Source organism: Linepithema humile, chromosome 6 (genome assembly GCF_040581485.1).
Source record: "Linepithema humile isolate Giens D197 chromosome 6, Lhum_UNIL_v1.0, whole genome shotgun sequence".
NCBI lineage: Eukaryota > Metazoa > Arthropoda > Insecta > Hymenoptera > Formicidae > Linepithema > Linepithema humile.
The window spans coordinates 2,214,510-2,239,996 of NC_090133.1; the positions used below are offsets into that span (position 1 = coordinate 2,214,510).

At 37.5% G+C, this 25,487-nt stretch overlaps 4 protein-coding genes across 5 annotated transcripts; 2 read left to right on the forward strand and 2 right to left on the reverse strand.

Moving 5' to 3' along the window:
* The first annotated feature begins 414 nt into the window (after nucleotides 1-414).
* Nucleotides 415-12,758, forward strand: LOC105673070 (DAZ-associated protein 2). Its single transcript, XM_012368413.2, has 5 exons — nucleotides 415-563; nucleotides 10,286-10,354; nucleotides 11,014-11,117; nucleotides 11,211-11,360; nucleotides 11,571-12,758. Exons 1-5 carry the CDS (start codon nucleotides 548-550, stop codon nucleotides 11,748-11,750), a joined length of 519 nt encoding a protein of 172 aa, XP_012223836.1. The 5' UTR covers nucleotides 415-547; the 3' UTR covers nucleotides 11,751-12,758.
* A 1,213-nt stretch (nucleotides 12,759-13,971) lies between these two features.
* LOC105673063 (recQ-mediated genome instability protein 1-like) lies at nucleotides 13,972-17,115 on the reverse strand. 2 transcript variants are annotated; one of them, XM_012368402.2, is made up of 10 exons: nucleotides 16,974-17,115; nucleotides 16,556-16,699; nucleotides 16,259-16,462; nucleotides 15,941-16,098; nucleotides 15,570-15,860; nucleotides 15,211-15,426; nucleotides 14,987-15,119; nucleotides 14,646-14,894; nucleotides 14,374-14,469; nucleotides 13,972-14,306 (listed from the first exon to the last, which is right to left on the reverse strand). In XM_012368402.2, the coding sequence occupies exons 1-10, from the start codon at nucleotides 17,091-17,093 to the stop codon at nucleotides 14,163-14,165; spliced, it is 1,755 nt and encodes a 584-aa protein (XP_012223825.1). In that variant the 5' UTR covers nucleotides 17,094-17,115; the 3' UTR covers nucleotides 13,972-14,162. The 2 variants fall into 2 exon arrangements, with proteins under 2 accessions (XP_012223825.1, XP_012223826.1); XM_012368403.2 differs by having other exon boundaries at nucleotides 16,259-16,467.
* A 19-nt stretch (nucleotides 17,116-17,134) lies between these two features.
* On the forward strand, nucleotides 17,135-19,408 carry Pbp45 (proximal sequence element A Pbp45). Its single transcript, XM_012368410.2, has 5 exons — nucleotides 17,135-17,261; nucleotides 17,507-17,663; nucleotides 17,862-18,159; nucleotides 18,383-18,726; nucleotides 19,035-19,408. Exons 1-5 carry the CDS (start codon nucleotides 17,246-17,248, stop codon nucleotides 19,174-19,176), a joined length of 957 nt encoding a protein of 318 aa, XP_012223833.1. The 5' UTR covers nucleotides 17,135-17,245; the 3' UTR covers nucleotides 19,177-19,408.
* On the reverse strand, nucleotides 19,271-25,444 carry fest (wurstfest). Its single transcript, XM_067358412.1, has 7 exons — nucleotides 23,092-25,444; nucleotides 22,658-22,855; nucleotides 21,967-22,266; nucleotides 21,543-21,667; nucleotides 21,364-21,481; nucleotides 20,764-20,930; nucleotides 19,271-20,395 (listed from the first exon to the last, which is right to left on the reverse strand). Exons 2-7 carry the CDS (start codon nucleotides 22,844-22,846, stop codon nucleotides 20,170-20,172), a joined length of 1,125 nt encoding a protein of 374 aa, XP_067214513.1. The 5' UTR covers nucleotides 22,847-22,855; nucleotides 23,092-25,444; the 3' UTR covers nucleotides 19,271-20,169.
* Between the last annotated feature and the right edge of the window lie 43 nt (nucleotides 25,445-25,487).

A 25,487-nucleotide genomic window follows, 5' to 3' on the forward strand; every position in this document is an offset into this window, starting at 1 on the left:
TAAAAATAACGATCTTGTTGGAATAGAAATAAAATGCGGATCGTACTTTTTGTACCTTGATGACAATTCAGAGATAATACATAATACAATTATGGTATTTATATCAAGTCTGTTCTTTATAGCTGAACTGGCTGCACTAGTTCAGAGTTTATCTTTTTCCCTCCACATTGGAAGGAGAAAGATAAACTCTGAACTAGTGCAGCCAGTTCAGCTATAAAGAACAGACCTATAAAGAACAGACCTGATTTCCTCTGTACACTTTTAAGCCTCGTTTCCAGTTACGTTACGCAGCCTCGAAGATGCGCATGCGTTGATCGATGTGACGACGCTTACTTTTGGTTGGGATACGGACCAATGATTGCACGACGAAAGCAAGGCGCGCGGCGCTGCCGCATCGACTACAGGCACGCTCAATAAACGGCGCTAGTGTCCGTCAAGTGTCAGCCGTTCACGTCGGCCGACAGTGTTGCGAAACTGGAATCGGTGATTTAATTAGGAATAACGTATCTCTTTTTTTTTTAGTAAAATTGTGAAACTTTAAGCAATAATGACCGACAAGAAAGGTAACTATATGCCGTATCGCGCGTTACCGTTCATTTGCGTGTAATATTCATTGGCAGAGAGGGAAATATACAGCATACATACAGAACGTGCGTGCATACATATACAAACACACACACACACATACGTTAAGATAAGCCGTGCCTCACCACTTGTCACTTAGCGCGACGCCCGGTTGTCGCTCGAGGCGACGGCGACGTCGACGTCGATGCGACTCTTGGTGCAGGCGGCCCATGCTGCGGCGTTCGTCCTTTCGCGCATCGAATCCCGGGCGCTGGCACGGACCGCTCGAGTGCTTGACCCGGGTTGACAAGACAAATCAATACCGCGCATCGCGCTATGAATACAAAATGGCCTCCGGAGAATTGTTTATCCTCCTTCTCCCCGGAGAGAATTTTCGCTGTATTTACACTGTGAAATATTTTTCGCGATTTGTCGGATTCCGATCGTTCTCTTTAGATCTTTGGCCGTAGATCTTTTTCCGCTGGATCACTTTCGATCGTCCGTATTCCACGGTTCTCGTATTCTCGAATTCTCAAGATCCTTGCTTCGCGGGATCATTACTCCTGCATTCACAAAATTTTCAGTACTTATTTCATACTTGCATTTGCATTCTTACGGTTTCGAGGTCATTAGATTCTCAGAAAATTATGAAATTTAACGTATCTAAAAATTTGTATTTTTAGATAATTTTTTTTTTTTACTCTCGAAGTCATTCAATTTATTCTTGGAACCCCAGTCCTTTGTAGTTCTTTGTAATCGTTAATTCTCATCTTTTTCTAAAGTTATCATTCAAGTTATCAATTTATTTTTAGTTTCTTCGATTGATTTGCTTTTTATTCTCAAATTCTTGGATTTCCAGCTTCTTGAATTATAATTATCTATTTTTTGTACAATATAGATTTTTTATTTTTAAATATTATTTGTTATTAGACCAAGAGTTTTTGCAATTGTTAAACAGATGTAATCATGAGATCACACATATACAAGCTTCAATATTACACTGTGTTCTTTGTTTGATAAATGTATTGAGAATATTGAGTTTTAAACTGAATTCTTTATGGTAAAGATTTAAAAAAGTATAAATATTATAATGTGTTTTTATTTGTACACGTATGATGTTTGACACATTGAAGCTCCGGAGGTCATCTCTTGGTATTAGTCGTATTCTTACAGATTGCAGGGGCTGCTTACAAAAGAGAGAATGCGCTAACGTTATATATGAAGTGTATGATTAAGAGACTCATAGAGTTTAAGAATCAGTTTGTTCAATAGTTTTGTGCCAATAACAATCGAACAAGTACACTGCGGAGTTAAAGCGATCTCGAGTTCATTTAAGCGTCTGTTTATCTGCTCAAGCTATTCCAGGTGTCTCGGATTTGTTTTGTTCCTTTGCACGATGGAGCAAGATCCGAGATACCCGAAGGAAAAGCTCCGGCAAAAAAGTTATCCCTCGTCTAAGTGCCGCAAGAACAGTAATCTCGACGACATTTCATTACCAAATCTGGTCTCACCGAGCGGGTGACTCTACGCTCCTATAGAGCGTAGTGTGATAAGGATACCGTAAAGCTTAGCCTGTAAGTGCAGAGCCGTTGCGCTCCTTTACCATAATAATATTGTTAGTAATGTGAGGACGTCTGTTATATACTGCTGCGAGTCTGCTACCATTTATATCTATGGCGGTGTAGCAGCTGAGCGGAGGGATAGCGCCTACAATTTGGCTGTCAATATGTTTGCAGCGGACCATTACAAAGACGATTTGATCCCAGTCAGTAGGTGGAGCTCCGGAGACCGGCGCAGCCTAAGCCACGTATCTAACCTCACCTTACTCTATATATTACCTTAACTCACTACGTGTTTATACCAACATATATTACGTACACACCACACACATCACACACAGACACACATACATGGACACACATACACATATACACATTATATATAAATATGTATACCACTGTTATGCTGAGACTAATGTGAGGAAACTTGATTGCTTCTAGGTAACTCTCGCTGTACCATACATTCTTTTGCATTTTGTAGTAAGGACGAGTTGTTTGCCATAAAAATCAAGGAACGTAGTAGCCAGGTAGCGATACAAGAGGTATCGCAAAAGGGACTCTACGGTACATCTCTCTTGCGAGAGAAGTAGACTTCTTTGGAAAAACTCTTTAGAACAGCCAGTTATATTTTTGAAAGATGAGAAATATATGGATTTTCTAAGTACAGACATTGCAAAAGAAAGAAATGAAAATAGGTGTACTTGTTAGAGAAATATGAATATGCACATACATCTTTTTATCTAATTTATATCAGATTTGATATTAGAAGAGTTGTATATGTGTATGTGTGTACCAAGTTCTTGATATTCTCCTAACTTGGTCGTGATTCCAGAATCACTGACTTGCAAATTCGTACATAATTTGTCAAATTCAGATCTGAGATAAATATCTAATCTTTTTCGTTCATGATTCTTGAAATTTTGTATCATGAGAATTTATGTATCTCAGGTTTTGGAACCTGTTGAAAGCTGATAGTATTTAGCATCAAGTATATTCACATGAAAGCTATTATCTTTAAATATACATAGCAAGCCATATTTTGAGCAAGATTATTATATCAAAAATTGAAAATATTCCATTCGTACGTTTCTCGATTGTCCAATATTTTATTCTACACTGACATGGTTCTGAAAAATATTTAGAAGAAGCAATCATTACCTCACGCTGGTCTCAACGTGCATAAAGATATAGAATGCAACAGGCGTCTCCTGAATTCAAAGTAGAGAACGTGCCGTATTCAAATTGAGAATCATATAAATTCAAGCTCGATTATCGTTACGTTCTAAAACTCTCCACTTGAAAAAAAAATCTGAAAACTTGATATTTTATTTGATTCTCCGATTTTCTTAGCAATATCAGTATAGCACGATCGTTTGGTCTCTTTCCAGTATTTAGAGATGTAAAGTAAAGAAAAATATGATCTATATTAGATATACTAAAAGTTTGTAGAGAAAAAGTATGAAATTCGAGTCTGTTTCTATTTTTACGGTTGTGAACACCAACACATAACGCGTTCGTGCCATTTAATTAGGCGTTTTTTTTGGAAATTGGAGGCGCGGGTCGCTATATATCCAAATCAATACGACCGTAAGATATTGATATGGGTGTATCAATATTTCATACTGGAACTTCGTGATATTGGCTGACTGCTTTATTCACTGTTGTTTTTTTTTCCTTTATTTTCTACGCCCGAATATGCTCGCGCGTGGGTGCATTCGCGACTTTTTTGCACATTGCAATTGCCTTTTGAAGAAGACAAAGAATTTTCCAAAAATTTTCAATTGTTTATTGATAAAGCTTGTCATACGAGATATAATTATTCTCGATTCTCTGATCTCTCAATCATTTAATTATTTAACTTTAATTGGAGTCTTGTTCAAGTCACTCCGTCGAGATTGAACATTTTCCAAATGTATTTCCGCAAAAAGAATTACAATCAATTACACGCGCGCGCCAGCATAGCGGGCTTTGTGAGTGGATACGAATGCTATATCTAAGCTCGGCGTACTTTTTGACGATACTTTTACTTCATTAGGAACTTGCTAGCTCACTTTTAACAATTAGTGCATGTTGCTTTGAACCGCATCACAAGTTTCCTATTATCGCTGAAATAAAGACGAAAGCATCTCAGAAAAGGGAAGACAATTTTTCGAGAAAGTAAAAACGGCACGAGAATAAAGTGCGAAGGAAATTCGTGGTCGCGGCTGCTGCACGTCAGTAGATTCGTGACAATATAGTCAAATATGGACATTTCGATTTCCTTCTTCGATGATCGTAGCGTAAATCTTAGGTCAATTCTTCGGTAGCTCAAGAGTAGCTTGAACATTTTGTAGTGAGAGAAGCAAATCATGAAACGTAATCTCACGTCCGACCTCCCCGACGCGCTTGCGACTTGCGACTCGCTTCGGCGGAGGAAGAGGCAAAAAAAAAAAAGAAAAAAGAAAAAGAAATGAGACGGCCGCGAGATGGCAGGGAAAAATTCAAAGTGAAATTACGTTCATCCTTAACATCCTAGTAGGCCATCGTGTGCAAGTACGAGCTTTGATCTTTTTCCATGAATTGTTACCTCGACTCGCATGCTTAAAAAATGTACTTTCTTTGGCGGCAAGAGGCGCGCGATCGCCCGCCTTCGCGGCGACGCCGAAGGGCTCGAAGGGAGCGGTCGTGCCGGCTTACCGCCACTGTTTCTATAAACGTGCATGTTTTTTTTCTTTCGATATGCTGTTTTAACCGGTTCTCACAATTTTGCTTTGAATTGTTACTTCATCCACGTTCGATCCCACCTCGAAGAACACTTTTATGCAGATTCGATTTTAATTCGCGGGCGAAGGCGGGATCGGACGGGCTGGTGTTATCATTTTGAATCGTCTTGTTGTTGTGTGATCACCATAGTTCTATAGATCTCGAACATCGCCCCGGGAGACTCGCCCGATCTCCCAGATCTACATTTTGAATAACGTTATATTCAAACGATGTGTATTATATTGTTATATATATTTTTTTTTTCGATAGGTTGCTAGACCCACACACTGGCAATTGCGGCGAAGTCTTCCGGTGTTGCGATGATTGCATGCGCATGATCTGGCAGGATCTGTAATCGTGTACACTGTTAATAGTGAGCTTAAGCGAATTAGCGTTTGTTGATACGTTGGTCGATATTGGGCGAAAGTGTCCTCATAACGATCTAGAGATCATCGGGAGCAGAAAGATCGGTTTTAAGAAAAGGTTGTCTTGCCATACGTATTCTCTTTTTACTTATTGCGTGTACAGAATGCTCTAAATCTCGTAGATACTTTTAATGACAATTTTCGGGTCAACTTGGAGTTGATTTTTTCTCACTGAAAATGTTAAGAGCATCTTTGAAATAATGTATTTTTATAACCGAGTCTCAAATTAAATTTTTCTCCAATTTATTTGAAATTAAGTCACAATTCTGTTGCTATTTCTGGTTTTATTGCTTACTTCGCGAGAAACTCTTGTTTTTTTCAATCGTTTATAATACAAAAACCAAGTGCCTCGATATTTTCATTCAGGAAGAATCAAATTCTAAATTGGTCGGAGAATCTGTTGTTAAAGTAACATCGGTGAGTTTTAGGATACTCTGTATGCTATTGGATTTTTGATACTGCAGATTCTTAATTCATTTTATGGATCGCAAAATTTCTTTCATACTTCCACAATTTCTTAGCCGCTTCTTGCTACGCTTCCAGTGATTTCGTCCATCTCGAGGACACGTCCTTTTGTCCACGGAAGCATTTCGATGAATGTTGTTTCTTCGGCCGCTTAAGCCGGTTCGTCGAAAATTCGATAACGATAAATGAGAAAGAACACATTCTGATTCTGAATAAGCGTCGAACTGCTCATTGGGACAAATCGAGGATATGAAAGAAAAAGAGAGTGTGCGTGCGTGAAAGGGAGAAAGAGAAAAGAGCGATGGACATTTTTCGAATTACCATTAAGCCGCATTAATATTATAAACGGTCATGATTGATTCGATGATTGTTTGCACCGTGGCACATAGACACATAATTTACTACTTCCCGGAGGTTGCACGAATCTGGGGACGAATCAGTATCCGGGACGCGCAATGTAGAACATTTCCAAGCAAATCGTTACGCAAGACGGTCGGATTTGAAATTTTTCGATGGATCGATCGAGTTTTTAAAGTAAAGCCGAGGGTTGAGATTCAATTTCTATGGAAGCAAAATCTAGAAATCATCAGGATTTTTGCGATCCACGAAGCGCTAACAATTCTTATTATTTTTGGATCTTTAGATTTCTGAATCTTCACGTTCCCGAAACTTGTTGAATTTTCCCAAATTGTCATAGATTCTCCATATTTTCTTTTGCACTCTTGGAAATTCCATTCGCAATAATTGCACACTTAGATGCCGAAAGTAAAATGGCAAAAAGGATCGCTGGATTCGTCACTGCTAGTTCGGCCAGCCTCCGGTCACATCATTAACAATTTGGTGTGGGCTGACATTTATGTTAGAGTATAACATGTTCATCTAGCACCAACGCAACTGCGCGCATGACGCCTAGAGGACGAAAAATCCTTTTCCCTGAAATTTGCTCTATCGATCGCTTCGTAACAGAAGATTTTCATATTATTTTCAATATTTATTTTCATCAAATTCTTCGACAACAATTCAGAATATATTTTTTCAGAATAATATATTTTGACAATGTCCAAAGATGCTCGGTGATGTGAAACTGCTGAAAGTCTTATATTTTCTCTTTCAAGAAAAATTGTACATTCTTTTGATTTATTCCAAACTGTTTGAATTTTCACGTGCATTTCTTAAACGTATGCAGATTTTTTGAACGTCTTAATGAGATGGAAGGACAATTGGCCTCTATTTGGCGGCGGCGCGTGGTGCATGGCGCGATTTAGATAATTAAAAGGACTAGAGGAAGAAACAAGGTGGCCGAGCGCGTCTCGCGGTCGTCGCGACGCGGTCGGTCACCAACGTTACCTACTTATTATTACACACGAGTTTCAAGGAACTTTTCATCATGTTTAATCATGTTAATCCTTTATCTTTGGATATTTGCAGAAATTTGTGGTTTGCTGAGTCTTGTCACAACTTTTTGAATGTGTGGAGCCCGATATGTATATATAGTGTCCACCACTATATATACATATATAAATATTATATATATATCTATATATATATACATAATCATCGTACCACTATACTCATTGTATAAATTACACATTCACCGCCCCGAGAGAGAAAGAGAAAGAGAGAGAGAGACTCTTCTTCTCAGTTCGAATTGTGAAATCGCGTCTCGTCATTACTAGCGATAACAAGAACGATGACGATGATGATGATGACGATGACGATGATAATGATGTTGAGACAAACTGTCGATTTTTTTACATCGCGAGTCCTTCGATTAACTTGGGCTTGTTCTAACATCACTTTTTGGAGCAACCGTTATCCTTCTTATCTCCTGGCTTTATTTTAGCTCTGTTTTTGTCGTTTTTCTGTTTCTCGAACGCGGCCGAGCCTCGGGATTTGCTGATCTGCGATCTTAGATCGATCTCTGACCCGTTATGTCCAAAAGTCACATTTCTTAGACACCGCTGCAAATGCATAAATGCAATGAGAATGTAAGAGTGAAGTTGAAAAGTTGGAATATAACGGGTTGACTGATCGACGAGAAGAACAAAAGAGAAAACGATTTGTTAACTTTTTGGGTACAATTGCTTTTGAGAATTTAAAGAGCAGTAAATCAGAAATGTCAAGTCTAAGCTTCAGTTCTACATAAATGCAAATAGCTTTATAAATTTTTATCTTTCTTTCTTCAAATAATCGAGAGTGACGCGTTTTATTTTTCAAATAATGAAACTTTCAGCAGAAAAGAATTAAAATTCCAAACATTTGTAATTCTAAATTCCTACACTTTACACAAACAAACATTAAATATTCCAATATCCAGATTTGTAATTTAAAGAGTTGGATTCTTCGCGCGAAAGCCCAAGATGCTAACAAATTAATTAAAGGGTTTCATGTACTTCAATAAGTTGTTTATTGACGCCTTATGTTTATGTAAATCCCTCAGGCTCGACCTCCTAGACGAATGTATTTGGCTTTTACCTTGATTGCGTAACGCTATTTGCTTTGAGATCGGTTTCGTATTAAATCTTAGTTCTAGAAGTAAAGGTTGCTCAATAGCGAGTCATTGTTCGAGAATAAACAGCCGGCAAGTACAGAAAAAATTGAGACTATAAACTTCCAAATCTTTGAGGACACTTAAATCGATTGAAATTCTAGCGATTTGCAATTTTCGAAGGATCTGTCGATGTTTCTCGAATTATTCTCGAGCACGATTCGTTTCAATTCCTTGATCGTGGATCCATTTGTTTGGATGATCAGTTAACGATCTCAATGGGTCCTCGAGAGAGTGTGATCCAAGGTGATTAACTTCTCGAAAAAAAAAGGGACGTTTGAAAAGTTTAATGGAATTAAAATTGACACTTTAGTTAAACTTCTGCCTCTAAAGATTCTCGCTTTTCTGCTAGTTTCTTTGAAAAGTTAATCAGTGATTAAACTGTAACAGTTCTTTTGGCAAGAATATTGTATAAGGTTTTCCAAGCGGTAGACAAAAATTAAAGCAAAAGAATCTTGATCAACATAGGTCCACAAATGAGAGTTTTCGAGATATTGAGCTTTTTACTTTTACGAGCTGTTATTTGTACAATCACGTATGGAATTCCACAACATATGCGATTGCACTGTAGCGTACAGAATTGAAAAACTGTGTATCTCGGAAACGATTTTACGTTCAGCCTTTCGTTTTTGCGAATTCTACTAGCTGGTTAAGTCTTTAATCTACATTTATTAGTTGCATCTTGTAGAAACTTTGAGTTACTTAGAGTTACCTGATTGCATTGTAAAAAAAGTGATTTCTTTCTATATTCTCTCGCAGTGTTCGTACACGATTGAAGAATATGATATGAGTTTGTCCTTGGGAATGAGGAGCAGTTGGTCACCTTGTAAATGTTTTTTATAAAAAAGCCCGTCTGCGCCCCCGCAGTTCACACCGGGCGGAATAAAGCTCAAGGAAGGCCCCGGGAGCGACAGGCGGGCGCGATCTTCGGTTATTTCTTTTCACCATTATTTAGTGACTAACATTGTTTGAGCTTTGAATAGTACCTTGATCAAAACGGTGTATGTCATGTGTAAGATATACTTGGGTGTGGGAGTACACACACACCACCATCACTCTGCGGATCGGTGGCGCGTTGGACGGTTTCTCTCTTTGCTGCCGTCTGTTGACTTATTCTTTCGACGCGCTCTCTCGAAAACGGAAATGATCTCACGCGCCGCGTTAACCTCTCCAAAGTGAATATCTTGAACTGAAAAGCGACCTCGAAGCGGTTATTTTCAAGCGGCTCGAAAGCCGCGAAGCTAACGACTGTGAACGGCCGTCTTTTGAATTGAAAACTGAAGAGATTCTTGAAGACATCACCTTGAAGTAGTTTCCTTTGAGATATTGTCTATTATTTCTTCCCCTTGCTGCTCACTACAAATAGGATTGCTTAGTTCAATATTTCACCTTTAGCTATGGCATACTAACATGTATCCTGTACATTAACACCTGGATCGTTAAATTAATTTGCTTATGAACTGTAACACCGTAGATTATCTTGAAGTGCCAAACGTGAACGCGAAGAGATGAATAATTGAAGGTTTGAATCTAACTGAGTTGAACAGCTACAAATAGTTGTACATGGCTAAAAAAAGCAAGAGCTCAAGTTCAAGGTGATATTATTCAAGGATTGAATTGAAGACTTGTATACCGCTTCGGGTCAATTCGAATTATCGATCTATCCGGCCTCTCGAAAAAAAAAAACAAAAAAAAAACAGTTTTCCGAAAGCGCAGCAGAGAAGACGATCCAATCGCATCCCGATTTCGACGACGTGCTCTACGCGCACTCGACGCGGAAGGAGTCTCTCATGATCTACCAAAGATCCCGCACGGTTTCTATCCTTCGATACCGCGTCGAGACGCGGACGGAGTGCGCCGGCACTCGTCCTTTCTGGTGGTATGGTACCACGTACCATGTTGGCTTAAATCGAACACACAGACACGCTATTTGCAATCTGCGAATTCAGTGGAGCTGCATTACGCATTGCTTTGTGTTGCAGCTTATCCGGTTGCGCCGCATCCACCGACCGGCTTTGTCCCCGCGCCTACGCAACCTCCAACTTACGGTGGTAAGATCAAGTTTTCTTAGATTTTCTACTAAAGGGCGCAATTGCGATCACGATCTGCGCTTTACAACATAGAACGTGGCGTTGGCTAACTGCTTGGGCACTTAGAAAGAACAAGAGAACTCCAAGACACTTTGGAAGGATTAATAACAAGTGATGAAAGTACACTCAACGCAACACAAAGAGATAGATTTCTTAAGATTTTGAAATTTAGAGTATGTTTTTGTTGAGAAGTTAAGAAGCGTAGAAAAATTAATGATTTTAATTGAAAGAGGAGTTTTCAGAAACACATAAATGTGATAAATATATTTTTATTCATACTCTATTTTATTTGAGAGAACAATAATAATGTAAGATTCTGTTCTTTTATTTAAAAATTGATGATTGATGTGCCATCTTATGCCAGTGAATTAGAAATTCTCTTTTCATTCCGCTACTTTCTCAATTCTTTCTTATTCTTTTATTTCTAAACTTGCCACACTCTTCGTATCACTATTTTACACTAGCAATTTTTTTAGTCGTACAAAGTGTTCTAAGGATCGTTAATACCTTCCACTTTTTCAGGACAAGCACAATAGCTTTGAAATTGCGCGGCATTAATGACGGAAATCTCACCACGATTTATTCCCACAGCTATCGATTCTAATGATATTCATTTAAAGTTGCAGGCGCCGCTCCTTATGGAGTGTTTCCCAATCAACCTCAGTTATACGCGACGCAAGGCCCACCGCCTCCGACATATGATCAGACCCTTACGCATCCTATGGTGAGAGTCGTCGTCTTGTATTTTATTACGACGAAAAAGTGTGAAAAGAGTTTCCGAACGACAAGTCGTCATTTAATCATCGCTCCGTTTTAGATGTATCAACCAATGTACGGTCAGGGATATCCGTTGCAATATTATCCACCGGGATATCCGTTGCAATACTATCCACCGTTGGCGACAACAGCGTACTATCCTGCGACAGCTATGCAGCCCGCCCCCGTAAGACCCACCATTATGGTACCCGTAAGTGTTCATGTACAGTTTTTAGATTAGGCATCTGTGTGCGAATGATTACGATCTAGATGTCTCGGCGATGTGAACTGGATATTTTGATTAGAAATTTTGGTAAAAATCTGCATGAAAGAAGTTTCGGTGTTACAATACTTCTAGTAAAAGAAGGAGCTGAAAGATATCGTCGTGCTTTAATATCATTTCGTAACTCTTGTTTCACAGAACGGTTTCGATGGTACTCGATTCGACGGCATCTCACAGCCGGTTCTGCCGCCGCCGCCGCCCGGGGTGGCCGCTAACGCCGCGCAGCTAGCCGCGATGGCCGGCCATAGCGTCGCCCTTTCGCAAAAGAAGGGCTCGTTCCTGGGAGGAGGAACAGAGGGCGGTTATACCTTTTGGTAAACCACCCGAACCATCTCTTTCGTAACATACATGCACGCAAACACACATAAACACTCACACACACAACATTAACTGTCAGAGATGCTGTGTTCTCGAGACGATAAGATCATGTAGGCAAATTTTCGTTAGAGCTCTGCTTTTCTCATCGCTGCTCCATGGCAGCTTTATCAACATCTATCGGTATATACCTTATGCGCGGACCGATCACACATACATATTATTACATATATACGCGCATACACACGTACACGCACACAGACACACAGACACAGACACACACACACACACACGCTCACGGAGAGTACACACGCATATATATGTGTAAGGCAGCAACCGTGAGAGTTCCCACGCGATTCACATACGGCGATATTTGCGATCGATAAGATGCGATCCAATGATCTCAAGGATGCCGCCGACGTCTTGGTGATCGATCTGCGCATCTCATATACTATCGAACTGCAGAGACTTCGTCCCGGAAGACTCGAACACGACGATATTCGTCGAAAACACCCTCGGAAACTAATCCCTAAAGCTCATCGTTCTGCCGAGAGGTCGGAATAGTGAGAGTGTTGCGCGAGTTTCGAAGGATCCGAAGATCCTCCAGGAAAAAAAAAATCTATGAGAGAGCGCTCGGAATCCGAGATACCGAGAATCTATGATTGTCGAGGATTCGACAAGACGTCCACTAGCGGACGATGGATCCGAGATAACGGGAATTCAGAACTCCTGCGATCGTCGCAATTTTTCTGGAATTTGATGTGTCTGATGATGAGCTTGATTAATGTGGATGTTCGGATTTTGAAAAAGCTGAAGAATAAATGAATCTCCAGTCGCAAAAATCTCAAGTTCCAAAAATGCGAAGAAATTTAAAAATTGAAATGTCTCGAAAAAAAAAATAACAAATTTGAAAATGTATTGATTTCGCGAGTAAGAATAGCCAAATTGCCACGATCCAAGGTTTTAGAATATTAAAAAAAAAAAAAAAAAAGAAAAAAGAAAAAAAAGAAAGCTCTAGTTAAATTCAACACATTCGCGCCTGTATTCGACTTAACTCCTACAACAGCACCTAATGCTGGGCGTAAATGTGTTAAAGAAATGAAGCAGTGACTAATCTACGATCTCAACTTTCCCAGGATTCAAGGTATCTAGAATCTAGCTTCAATGGCTTCTATTACTTAATATTTCCAAATTTCCGAAAATTTTTCAGTTTTGCCGATTGAACTTTTCTTTTTTAAATCTAATGAAGTATTTCTCATGCGATAAACTGCTATAAGGAATTATAAGTTAAAACTCATATTTTTGAAAACTGTAAATCTGGAAGTTCATACTGTCGGAGAACCTTAAAGGCTTGAAGCAATCAATGTACATTTTCGACGAAAAGTAATTATTGCGAAAATTTTACTTTACAAAAAAAAAAAAAAATAAAGAAAACTAACCGATTAGACCAACGAGAGGCGAATTGATACGGGTTGACAAGAAACGACGTTATCGTTACGCTCATCGAAACTGGAAGAAGAAAGAGTAAAAGGCGAGGAGAAAATGGGAGCCCAATGTTGACGATTGTAGAAGCTCACGAGACATATTACGTTAATATTTATATTTAAGTTATTGTTATTTAAACAATTTATTTGCAGACTCTTATAAAACAAAATCGTCAGTGCATATTTCAACGGTTAATTTTGTATCTTGAGAGAGAAAGAGAGCGAGCGAGCGAGCGAGCGAGAGAGAGAGAGAGAGAGAGAGAGAGAGAGAGAGAAAGAGAGCGAGTGAAAAGAAAGAGAGGGGGGTGGGCGGGAGGGGGGATAGAATGAGTTTTATATCATGAGAAAAAGTGTGCAATAAGCGTAAATCTACTGTAACAATAAAAAACACAATATGAATTGAAAACTGTAACTTGTTATTACAATGGATGAATGAACGAGAGATATTGAGAGCGAGAGAGAAAATATGTGCGTGCGTGCGAATGAGTGAAGAGAAGAATGAGAAAAACCAGGAGTTGAGACGAAAATGTACCACTGTGATGATCAATTGTACCGGTTAATAAATGCTATGATCATCCAATTCATTAATCGAAATTTGTTGTTTTTTTTTTTACTGTTTCTTTGCGCACAACGCCATGTAAGAAAGAAACTTTAATACTTTTAACAAAATTTCGAGAAAGGAATTCAAATCGGAGATTAATGCTGTAAATCTACTTGGTGTCGATTGTTGAATTGCTAAGTTGTTTGTTAAGAATGGCACGTTTATTAAAAATGTACAAAAATATTGCATAACAATTCTTGATATGTATAATATTTTTCTTACAACAATTTTAAATTACATTTGCTTTCGATTATTACATTTAACTTTGTTGAACTATATTTATACAAAAATCGAATCTTTCGTAAGGCGATTCTACGATTTCACCCAATTTTATGTAGATTTCTTCATTAGATCGTTCTTTTGTTGTTGAGTCAACTGCGTGATATCGACGACTTTAGGCATTTCGCCCCGAATCAACTCCAGCTTTAACAACGCATCCAAATTTTGTATTTGATGTTGCGCCTTGCGTAAGCTCTAAAAAAAAAAAAAAATGAAAAACGTTCCTGTAATATTAATCATCGATTGAATATATCCAGCTTACAAGTCGCAGTTCATTATTCATTCGAGGATCCGACTTTGCGAGCTTCTTCTTTTGCGAAAATTCCTGCACAGTGAATCCGAGAAATCTCTCCAGGATCTGAAAGGTATATTTCAGTTCATTCGTAAAATGTATCAACCTTTAACACTCTCTATTCCTTACTGTAATCAAACTATGGCATTAAAAAAGGGAATTCAAAAATTTATCCAATTTATTTTACAATTAATATTTTATAACTTATTTTAATATTTAAAATTTTTCCTTCTATTTAGTACCTCAGAATCGAAGCAGACTTCCACGCTAGAGGTGTGATCGGCGATCACTGCCGTGACCGCCCAGCATCTTCCTTGTTTCGATAGCGCCGAGTGGTTTTTCACTTGACCTCGCACCGTCCTGTACATCCTTCCAATGATAGGCTCGCGTAAAACATCGCTTAGGACGTCGCAGCTTTTCGATGGTAGCACAGAGGAGTTTACAATCATCTCAGCTTTCGGCGTTTGTCGGATTGTACTTTTGGTGTCCATCTTTGGCAAAGTTTTCGGGTTAAATGAATGAAAATCAATTAGTTTCAGTACTTAAAAAAAGGAAAAACAATTGGATATTTTCTCTAAGATACCATAGATTCTTTGTTTTCTTTCTTGACAATATATTTCTCAATTTTTATCGGAACATCAAGGTTCGGCAATTTCGATTTAGGATTCGGTGGCGTAAAACACGTTTTGATTTCAGTCTTTAAACGATCTTGCTGACTGAAATCAAGTGAAATTACACGCATTAGTATACAAATACGAAAACAAATTAAATATTATACAAAGAGAGACAAAGGTAAGATACTTCCACGATTTTTCTGTTTTGATTATGATGTCATTGAAATCGAAATCATCGTCAGGAAATTCTGAAATGCTGTCCTTAAACGAACTCGCAGGACACGCGTTGTGAGAATCGCGTGCAGGGGCCGACTCTTCTTCGACTATCATTATGTCATCTTTCTGCTCAATCCTTTCAGATTCTGGTGACGCAGGCAACACTCGTAAAGGCCTCGGAGAATCGCTGGGCCTGGAACAATCGTTCAGTAATCAGTTGCAAAACTGGAGAACACTTTGTTGTTAGAAGAAAAAATAGTTTTCAGTAATTCTTATACGCCGAATCCGAATCTAGCTTCAAAAAATATTACACAAACTTTTACTTAAAAATTTTACCAATTCTCGAAAGGTTCAAAATCTATATCTTCCAAAAACGTTTCCATAGCTTCCTCCGTTGCCATCTCAGTTTCTTTTTGATCGCTTGTACTTTTAACGCGGTCCTGAACAGCTTCACTTTCCTGACTCCGTCGTTCAATTTCTGTTACTGCTACAAAGTCGATATTTTCTTCAAAGTCATCGTCAAAGAAACTGTCGTTGCTAGGATTGGACGGCGCACTCTGAACATTCCGATTCGGGATTCTAGGTGGCCCGTTATCATTGTATGGATCAGGATTTTCAGGTTCGTCCCTGGAAAATTGAAATTCATATGAAGAAACTAGAAAGTAAAAAATAATTTACGTTCAAGAGAAAACTTGATAGAATTTTACAAAGCTCTAGCCAAGACATTCTCCAGTGCATTGGGTTTCAACAAAGATTCTATCTCTCCTCCAATTTCCTTGTACTTGCCATCCTGCAGCAGGATAACACCACGTCTACAGTCGACCGGACCAATTATCATCACCTTGTAACCAGGTAGCAACGTACTCTGCAAAAAAAAATACACTTTAATTCATTGATTAAAGAGCTTGTTTCCAAAACGTTTGAAATCTCACAAATATTTGTAAATTATTCCAAGTAAGCTCTGCAATTGGATCAAATTATGCAAATATCTACTGTACAAAATGTAGCGATGAAAGAAGCCTTACAGTCAGTTGCTTGAGTGAAGTATATTCTATCGCAATGAGATCCTGCACCCCATCAGTAAGACACAGTTGCATCATTCTTCTACCCTTGGGCTCCCACTCTGTCGAGTTCTCCTTTTCTATTGCTTCAATATTTTTGGTATTAATTTTACGAATCTCACATAGCTGCTTGTACTTAGAACTCGCTATATCATACATCTTGTCCACCTGTGCTTGTATTATATAATTTTCGAATATAATTATTTAGATTTCTTATGTAAGGAATATTTGTAAAGAAGCAGAGTATTTTTCAGAACTTACTTGAAGAATGTAGGTGCCAGTCAGTACAGTGCGCACCTGTTGTGCCAGATTTCTTGGTAGACATCCATTCTCATTGTTGATCTCTCTTAAATCACTCAGCTGCCACTGGCCCTCCACAAATTCAAAAATATGCCTATCTGTTATCTGCAACAATAATCATAAATTAAATTTTGTCTAAGCTTAATTGATATACCAAATTGTGATTTTGTTATCCATCTACAATCTTAACTGTAAAAAAATGTTAAAAAGAATTAATAAATTGAGACTTAAATAGCCATGAAATTCTTGCACACATAAAAATTTACCTCTTGTATTATATATAGGATAATTATAATGCACGGTTTATGATAATACAATAATAATTATATTTCATAATTTTAATAGACAAGTAAACAAAGTAGAAAAATTTGCAACATACTTCATGAGAAGCCTTATCTCCGACAAAGAATTCAATGCAGTCTCTCAACCATGTATCGTTCATTATATAAAATTTTGCATTTAATTGTCTTTTTATTCGTCTGAACAAGTATTCATTCATTTTTGTGCTTTAAAGATTGACAGGAGTGACGGCCCGAGTCAGTGCTCTTGGATGTATTCGACCGGGTGCGCACGCGCGACTTAACGATTGTATTCGACAGCTAGAAAACCATCATCTAATCGTGCTTCGTAATTTTTGAAAATCAGTTAACCATGTCTTTCGATTCACGTAAGTATTTGTGAAAATATGTTAGTACAAAATAAAGATCTATTAATTAAAGGTAATCACTATATTTGACGAAAGAAGCAACAAATTGTAAAATGCGCTACTTTTTAAGGTTAGGAAAAAAAACTGGGAACTTTATAACCACACTGTTTATACTGCATATTTGTCAAAAGCTCATTTTATAAACTTTAAAAATTGTAATAAGAACAAATTATATTTCTTTTTAACATGTTTACCTTATTCAACAGAAAAAAAGAAAAAGAAAAAAGAAATAGAAAAGCTTTTGATGCAGGCTTTTCAAATTGACTGCCAAACACTAATAACTCGTTTTGAATTGTCATACAACATTCATTTTCAAAACTTTTGTGATATCTGGAAGGATATGCATTTCACATTGGTTTTCACGTATGTATTCTATTTTTTCTACTTATTTATGCATTTAAAGAATTAAATTTATAAATCTTTTGATGCAAATACAATCTGCCAGCATGTATCATCTTTTTAATAAACTTTTTTGCCAAAGTTTTTCTCTAAAGTTTCTCTTTAAATTTTACTGAAAATTGTCTATCAAAAAGTCAATTAATCAAAATTAAAAACTTGCAGCTATCATCCTACAGAAACGGCTTTAACGGAATTTTGCCAAAATGCTCTTGGTATAGCAAAGCAATTTCTAGTGAATGCATCTAGTTTAAAGGAACGTGTTGGGGCCTTGTATCTCTTGTATGCTGTATATTACAAAATACCAGTGAATGAGTTAAAAATCAGGATGACCATATCAGATTGGAAACATTTAATGGACTTACACACAAAGATTAAAGAAGAAGCACTCTTAGATGCTAATTACATTTTGTGCAAATTGATTGTCAATCGTGCATTTGTACACTGTGTAAATGACAATGAGGTATGTGAATTTTGCCTGAATTGTAAAATACCTTTTTTGAATCGCAAATATCAGATAATTCAATTTTTTAATTGAGAGAAAAAAAGGAGAAAAGGAAAGCATTTTTTGTGAATCATAAATTTGTATGTTGAACATAAATTTGTGATTTTTTGTTGATATAATCTAGAAATTTTGCAACCATATTACTTGTGTTGTTATTAATATAAACATTTTTTTATTTCAGTTTGGCATTGAGAAATATTTCGCTACGAAGCAGGAAAAACCCAAGTTGGATGTTGGTAATTTGATGCCAGAAATTAAAGATCTGGCGGCGCCGGGAAAACTTTTGTCAACAATCAACAAACTGAGCGAAGTCTATGAAACGAAAAAACGCATTGTGTTCGGCGCAGACGAACAGTCTGGTTTGCAGCTGTATGATGTTAAGACAGCGAACAATATTATCAAGGATATTCGCAACATGCAGTCGGACGGTAGGATATTTCTTAAACCTGTTGCGGGGCAAGCGAGTAGCAGTAAGGCGTTAACATCAGGATCGATCGGCGAAACCAACCAGAAAGATCACAAACGGTGTGTAACTTTGTTATATGCAGAAAGTGCCATTTTAAATGAAAACTTTAACTGTTTCTAAATTAGACGGAGACACAAAACATTTCAGATAAAAATTGTAAGACTTAAAGAGAGAGAGAAAAGTATTTTGCATATTTCTAGTTTATATTATATTTTATATTATGCACTTTTATATTTACATATATTCACACTATTAATATACAAATTTTCTGCGTAATTATTAATATTCGTAATTTTTTTATTGTATTGTAATTATGCGAATTATCGCAGCAAGAAGTCTATAAGGTGTAATAATAATTTTCCTGCAGGAAGCGACTTCGCAAGGATCAAATTCTGGCCAAAATAGGCCGAGCATTCGAAGATGGATTACATTCCGAATCAGAAGACTCGTCAGAAGAGCAGGATGAATTGGCGGATCTTCTGGTGGACGAGACAACACTTACTTTTTGAGAAAGGTTTAGAAAACGATTCAAGAATTGGTTCAAGTATTGGGAGGAAAAAGAACGTTGCTTCAAATACAAGCAGAGGAGAGAAAACTTAGAAATTAAACTTTTTTAGACTTTTTTAATTCGTAATTTAGCGAAATAAAGTTCCGCCAATCTACATTTTGTCAAGTTTTGTTTACAGTTGTGTAAAAATAGATTTTATAAGGCCGAATAAAATGAAAGATGTTCAAAAAAAATATTCATTCAAATCTGAAGATGTAAGATTTCACGATTAAATCATTTCTTGAAATATTTTGCTTAGAGCAATATATTGGACGGACAAGGTAATTCAAATAAATCACTAAACTTTAGCAATAAATAATTTAAGTAAATTTCTAAGTGTGCGTGTAAAAGCACGGACACAATGAACGGATTCAGTAGTGCTTTCTTAAGAACTCGAAGAGAAAGTCACAAAATTTCAATTTTTCCAACATTATTTATTCCTACACGAATTCTTAATATCAGATAAACCATTGCTTTGAACTGAACTTTCTTGAGTTTATACAAATATTGATAAATACTGAATTCTTTCTTTCTGTCGTGCAAATTTTAAAAAAGTTTAGCCCACCGTAGAAGGGAGAAGAGATTCTCGAATCACTTTGGAAATTACACAAAATCACGTATCCGTAAAAGTTTAGAAAATCTCAAAATATAATGTTCGGCCTTTAAACGTGAAGCCGAAATTATGTTTCGCATAATTTAATGACATCAAATAAGAAGAAGCTTTCCACAATTTCAGACAGTTATGCAATTTTGGCGGCAATAGAATTGCGCGCAGAAAGATTTCAGTATTTCGAGGGGATCTTCGAGAAAATTCCTGAGCATTTTACGTTTCTCAAGGTGATTCGAAGTTCCCGTCCTTGGAGCGGTTTGACGATCAGAGTTGGCTCTGCATTCACCGATGCTGTTTCGCAGGCGAACTCCAACGGAGAAGTCGAGTCGTTCACGAAGCTCGCTCTTAATAAACCTTCAACTGGTTGTTGTCGTCGAAGCCGGCGCTGTGACCTGCGTTTCTCACGATGAAGCTGGTGCCGTCGTAGTGCATGCGACGCTCGCCACGGCGCACGAACAGATGCGACGTCTGACCGAGGGACGCCGTGCAGTGCAGAAAAGGTGTCGTCAACGACGCCGTGCCGTTGCTGGGCGAGGTACGCAGTTGATATTTGTTGCTGTTTCGCGCAATTCTGTCGAGTGATATAAAATACTCAAAAAACACTGAATAACAGATATGTAACACTGTAAAGTTAGATATTTTCTTGAAAAGAATAATTTTTCGTAGTTTTTTATGCACTGAATCTAAAAAATTGTATATTACATCAGGATTTTGAAAAAAGTTATTATTTTATCATAATTCATAATTGTTATTTTTTATAGTATGAGAATAATAATTTACTGGAATTCAGTATCAAGTAAATTTAATCGCTTTTCAAACGTGTAATCTATATATTCGCTTTTTAAAAGTCGCAAAGACGCAAATGTTATGAATTTTTCCCTTTGATATTCCTTTTTTATTCTTTTATTTTTAAATTTGCAGATTTGGTGAATTAATTACCTGACGAGGCCGTCTGGAGTCTGCGACACTCTGACGTTATTGATGATCCAATTCTCAACTCCTTCCTCCGTTTGCCAGTACTGAGCCGTGTTAAGATGTGCCGCAGCTTCCTGCAGACACGATGGTCCATGACGAGAGCCCGAATAGAAAATGCTCAGCGAAAAATCCTGCGAATTATCCGTCGAAAATTACAGTAAGTCTATTTCTCTATAATTCTTTAAAATAACAACTTCTCGGGCGTTACACAGTTAGACGTTAGACGTTACACGTTAGACTATGTCTAAAGAAATTCGAAAACAATTATTCAAATTCAAATTTTATACAATCATCAGAGAAGCCTCTTTAATTTTTTAATATTCTGAATTGTATAAATAAGAAAAATTTGAGATTTTTTTTAAAATGAAGAAAGCTAAACAGTTTTTTCTCTTTAAAAATTTTACATTTTTGATGAGAACTGCTTGTTATGAGCTCTTTAATTTAAGGCATAAATTTAGCGTGAGAAAAAACTGTCAGCAACGATTATAATCCGCATTAAAAAATAAAAATAATCGAGATCTCGAGTGAATTGGTGCAGAAACGCAAGATAGTTCGCCGTTCTACCTGACTCATGTCCGAGAAGGAGTCCGTCGTGGTCCTGGTGCCAGCCGCGTCTACCAGATAAACAAGCGCGCATTGCTCCGACGTGAAACTGACTCCCTTGTACCACATCTTCGCGTATCTGACAAAACGAGTCAATCGGGATTAGCGCGGTCGCTTAATCTTTCGCGATCAAAACTAACTTGTTGTTGCCGTGTGTGTCGTGAGCGACGATCTCGACCCGCGAACCGTACTGATATATTCTACCGTTGGGGTGCAACAGAACGGCGGCCGCGCCGGAGCCGCTCAGCGACAGGACTATGTTGTTCTGCAAGGATGAGAAGCCAGGCGTAAATGTGCGCTATCTAAATCCCATTTCACCCTTCGATTTCAAACTTTCACACTACAATGTTTAATTTAAAAAAACTGACTCTTTAAATGAGATAGAATTGCGATTCTACGATGAAACTAGCCATATTTGATCAAACTTTGTCAATTGACAATTATAATGCATTAACGTTAATTAATATTGTTAAAATTAATATTTAAATTAATGTTAGACATTTTGATCGAAATTGATTTAGAGTGGTTGTTAGCTAATATATATTTTTTTTAGTGGGGAACCACCTTGAAATTGATGACCCGGACGGCACGATCAACCGTCATATCCACACGTATCCTGTTGTGCAGCCTTAATGATATGGTGCCGTGGGGAGTAGCGACGGCACCGCCGACACCGGCGTCAGCGTCATGCTCCCGCCAGTTTTCCGTGTAGACTGGGGCCTCGTCGGCTACGTAATAAGGTCCGCCAATCGACTTCCTCGCTTGTCGCCAGAGCGCCACCGATCCTGAATACGCGCTCCCTCCGCCCAGGCCGCTCCACTGCTCGGTCGGAGGCTCGAAGTATTTGGACAGCTCGCTGTATCGCTACAAGGTCATATCAGAATCAATTTTCATATTATACTTTAGGATTCTAATGGTCCGAGCCGCGCTGTAGATATTCCGCGAGAATTTTTTTGTCTTTTTCTTGTCTCATTCCTTATCTTATCACCTAGTAGTAGTAATAAACTTTCGCAAACAACTTTAGAATGCTCGAGATAAGTTTATGTAAGAAATAATGCTTTATAATGCTTCTCTTTTTGCAATTTTGTTTTTCAAGTTTCTAATTTTTTTTTCTTTCAAATATATGATTTAAAGTTTTCGGATTTATTTTTCCGCTGGAATTTTGGTGCCTAAGAATCTCATTGCGCACATTCTGTGCTTAAAAGATAAAGATAGATTAGAGATGAAAGAGACAAAGTTCAAGGTTGGATTTTACTTGAAAGTTAGGATCCTCAGGTTGAGGATGATAATTGTGCGCGGTATAAAGAGATCGTGGCCGCATCGCGGTGCTTGAGCCATTCTGAGTTTGTAACGTTGTCACAGAGTACGAAGGCGCCGCTTGCATTGCCGGCAGGATGTAGGATTTGTGCATCTCCTTCCGGAATTCGGTACAAGTATTCGCCATTTTTTTCGCCTGAAAAAGTATATATCTTATCAGATTTCACCAAAATTTAAACAGCTTTGGCCATTTTTTCAAGAATTAAAAAAAATTTTAATTTAGTTAACTCAATATTTTAACCAACGGTCTTTGAAAAATTCATATTCGAGAAGCAAATATAAACGATTCGGGGGCAAAATTGCAAACGGGAAGAAACGTAAGAATGAGAGTTTCACGTTTCTACACGCGTGCATGAAAACAGAGGAACGCACTTTGGAGTCTCCGGCGGTGGCGACGGCGGCGTTCTTCGCTTTCTTGCGCCGGGACTTCCGGTGCTTGGTGACCGCCGTTTGGCCAGCTTCGCTTGCGTGATCCACGGTTGATGCGGTTTTGGGTTCCTCGAGAACGACGGTTACACCGCGTTCGCGCCGCGGCTATTCGCTCGCGTGAGCTTCACTTTTCAGCGAAATTTCGCACGACAGACTCACGCTGTGCTAACAAGCGAGCGTCTGCGGTCGTCCTGGTGATTTGTCGAAAGACAGCTGATGATCTATTGCGGGTCTGGTAGCTCTCGCGGCCAACGTAGCTTTTCGCTCGCAATTCATCATTAAGAATCGAACAATAGTTCCCATAATCAAAGCAGAGTAAAATGTTCGAAATTTAATCTCGCGATTTTTTCGCAAAGAGAACTTATTGAATTTTCAAAATTACGTTGCATCGATCAAATTGGGTTCAAGCGTTTTGGATATTTAAATACCTGCATTAAAAAATCTGCAAAATCGAGACAAAGAGAAAAAATTGTATCCGAGTTTATTTCAATAGTTTAGAATATTTGATAAAACATCACATCTGGTTTTATCTGGTTAAATTACGAAGTGATAATTATTCATGATATCTTGAGTAGTGTTTTCCAATTATCATAATTATCGTCATCGATTATTATCACGCACTTAAATGCATTTTTTAGTCTTCAATGCTAATGAAATGTGAATAAAAGCATGTTTCTTGATAAAAGGTTGCTGCACGAAGATTATTGATGGCTTGACTTGATGACTTGATAACAACTCAGAAATTATAGCTTGATCGAATTTATGAAAGTTACAATTATTTTCTGCAGTATTTGATAATTTATATAATTGTATAAAAGAAACCAGGAAAATTTCAGTATGTAATTAAACAGACAAATAAATAAAAGTATTAGTTTAGAATCGTAATGACAATAATAAAAAAATAATATTTAGCTGGCTTCGGTATTCTTTCCATTCAAGCAATTATATCGGAACCTTGTATCGTAATTATACCGATTATTGAGTCATTATGGAAGCGCAATTCTTTTTTTAAAGATATTTTTGTGATAAGTCAAGTCTATGACACATAGTATATAGTTATGCATCCCCGCTAAAAGACGATTTTTGCTTTTATATTTATTCATAATGTTGTATAATCAAATTTTTTAAATAAAACTCGAAAATGAAACGCAATTAACGCGACTCTTGCTAATTTTGATATGCTGATTTGAAGAAATTCTGCGAAAGAAAAGAATTCTGAAAGAATTATTTTTGCCGTGTTTATCGAATCAAGTTCTCAATACAATCTTCTGTCTTCCTGTTTTTATTTTTTTGCAAGTTCTCTTTCAAACTATGCGTTTTGTCATATTGCTGTCATTATATGTTATTATAAAATAAAAAGAAGTAGCTTCGTAACGCTATACGTGCACACGCATACGTATACTGTGCACGAGGACGATGCAAAAACATTGCAGAAATAAATAAATATATTAGTAATTTTTGATAATAATCAATAGTTTAAATACTTTATATTTTGTTTAGTAGTTGAGAATTTGTAATTATGAATCTATTAAAAATCATCGACATTTTTCTTGCCGCGTTTCTTTATCGCTTTGCGCTGAATCTATATAAACTTTTGGAAGATATTTTCTTTATTTTGAAAGAAAGTTTATCTGAAACCTTGCTGGTATCACGTCACGCATGATCTTGTTCTACTTTACGTCGATTTGTTAACTCTGCTATAAAATGTTTTTCACGATTGCAGGTGACGATTTGATTAAATAAATTGAAAAATTGTGCAAAAGCGTGGAATTAAAATCGTGAATATTTTAAGACAGCCATATGAATGCTGCAAATCTTGTAATTGTATCATTTCTCTAAAGATGCTGCAATACAATTGATTGAAAAGTAATTAATTTCAACATTCGTAGGAAGAAAGATTGCGCGAGTTGGCAAATATATTCAACTGCAAAAATTCTCGCGCTTCGTCTGCACGGAATTCAGATCTGGATGATCGAAGATTCTTAAGAATTCATATTACGATCCAGTTCTGTGCAATTCTTACTTCCGCACTTTAATGCGATACTTGCGGACAATACGTGTACACGCATATATATATATATTGTTGCGTAACTCTTTTCTTTTATGCAACAACAACAAGAAGTTGTCAAAGCCCGGAGAACGATTTGCGGGACGGGAGAGGCTGATTATTTCGAACTTTCGCGGAGGAGACTCGGCTCACCTGTTTGATGAGCGATTTGATTAATTGTGACAACTTGCGATAACAGATCGATAGCTTTGCAAGCGCTAAAAGCAAATCGCTTTTTCGCAGAGTGGGGACGCGTGACTTTATCTACGCGCACGTGTTGCGACTCCTCTCA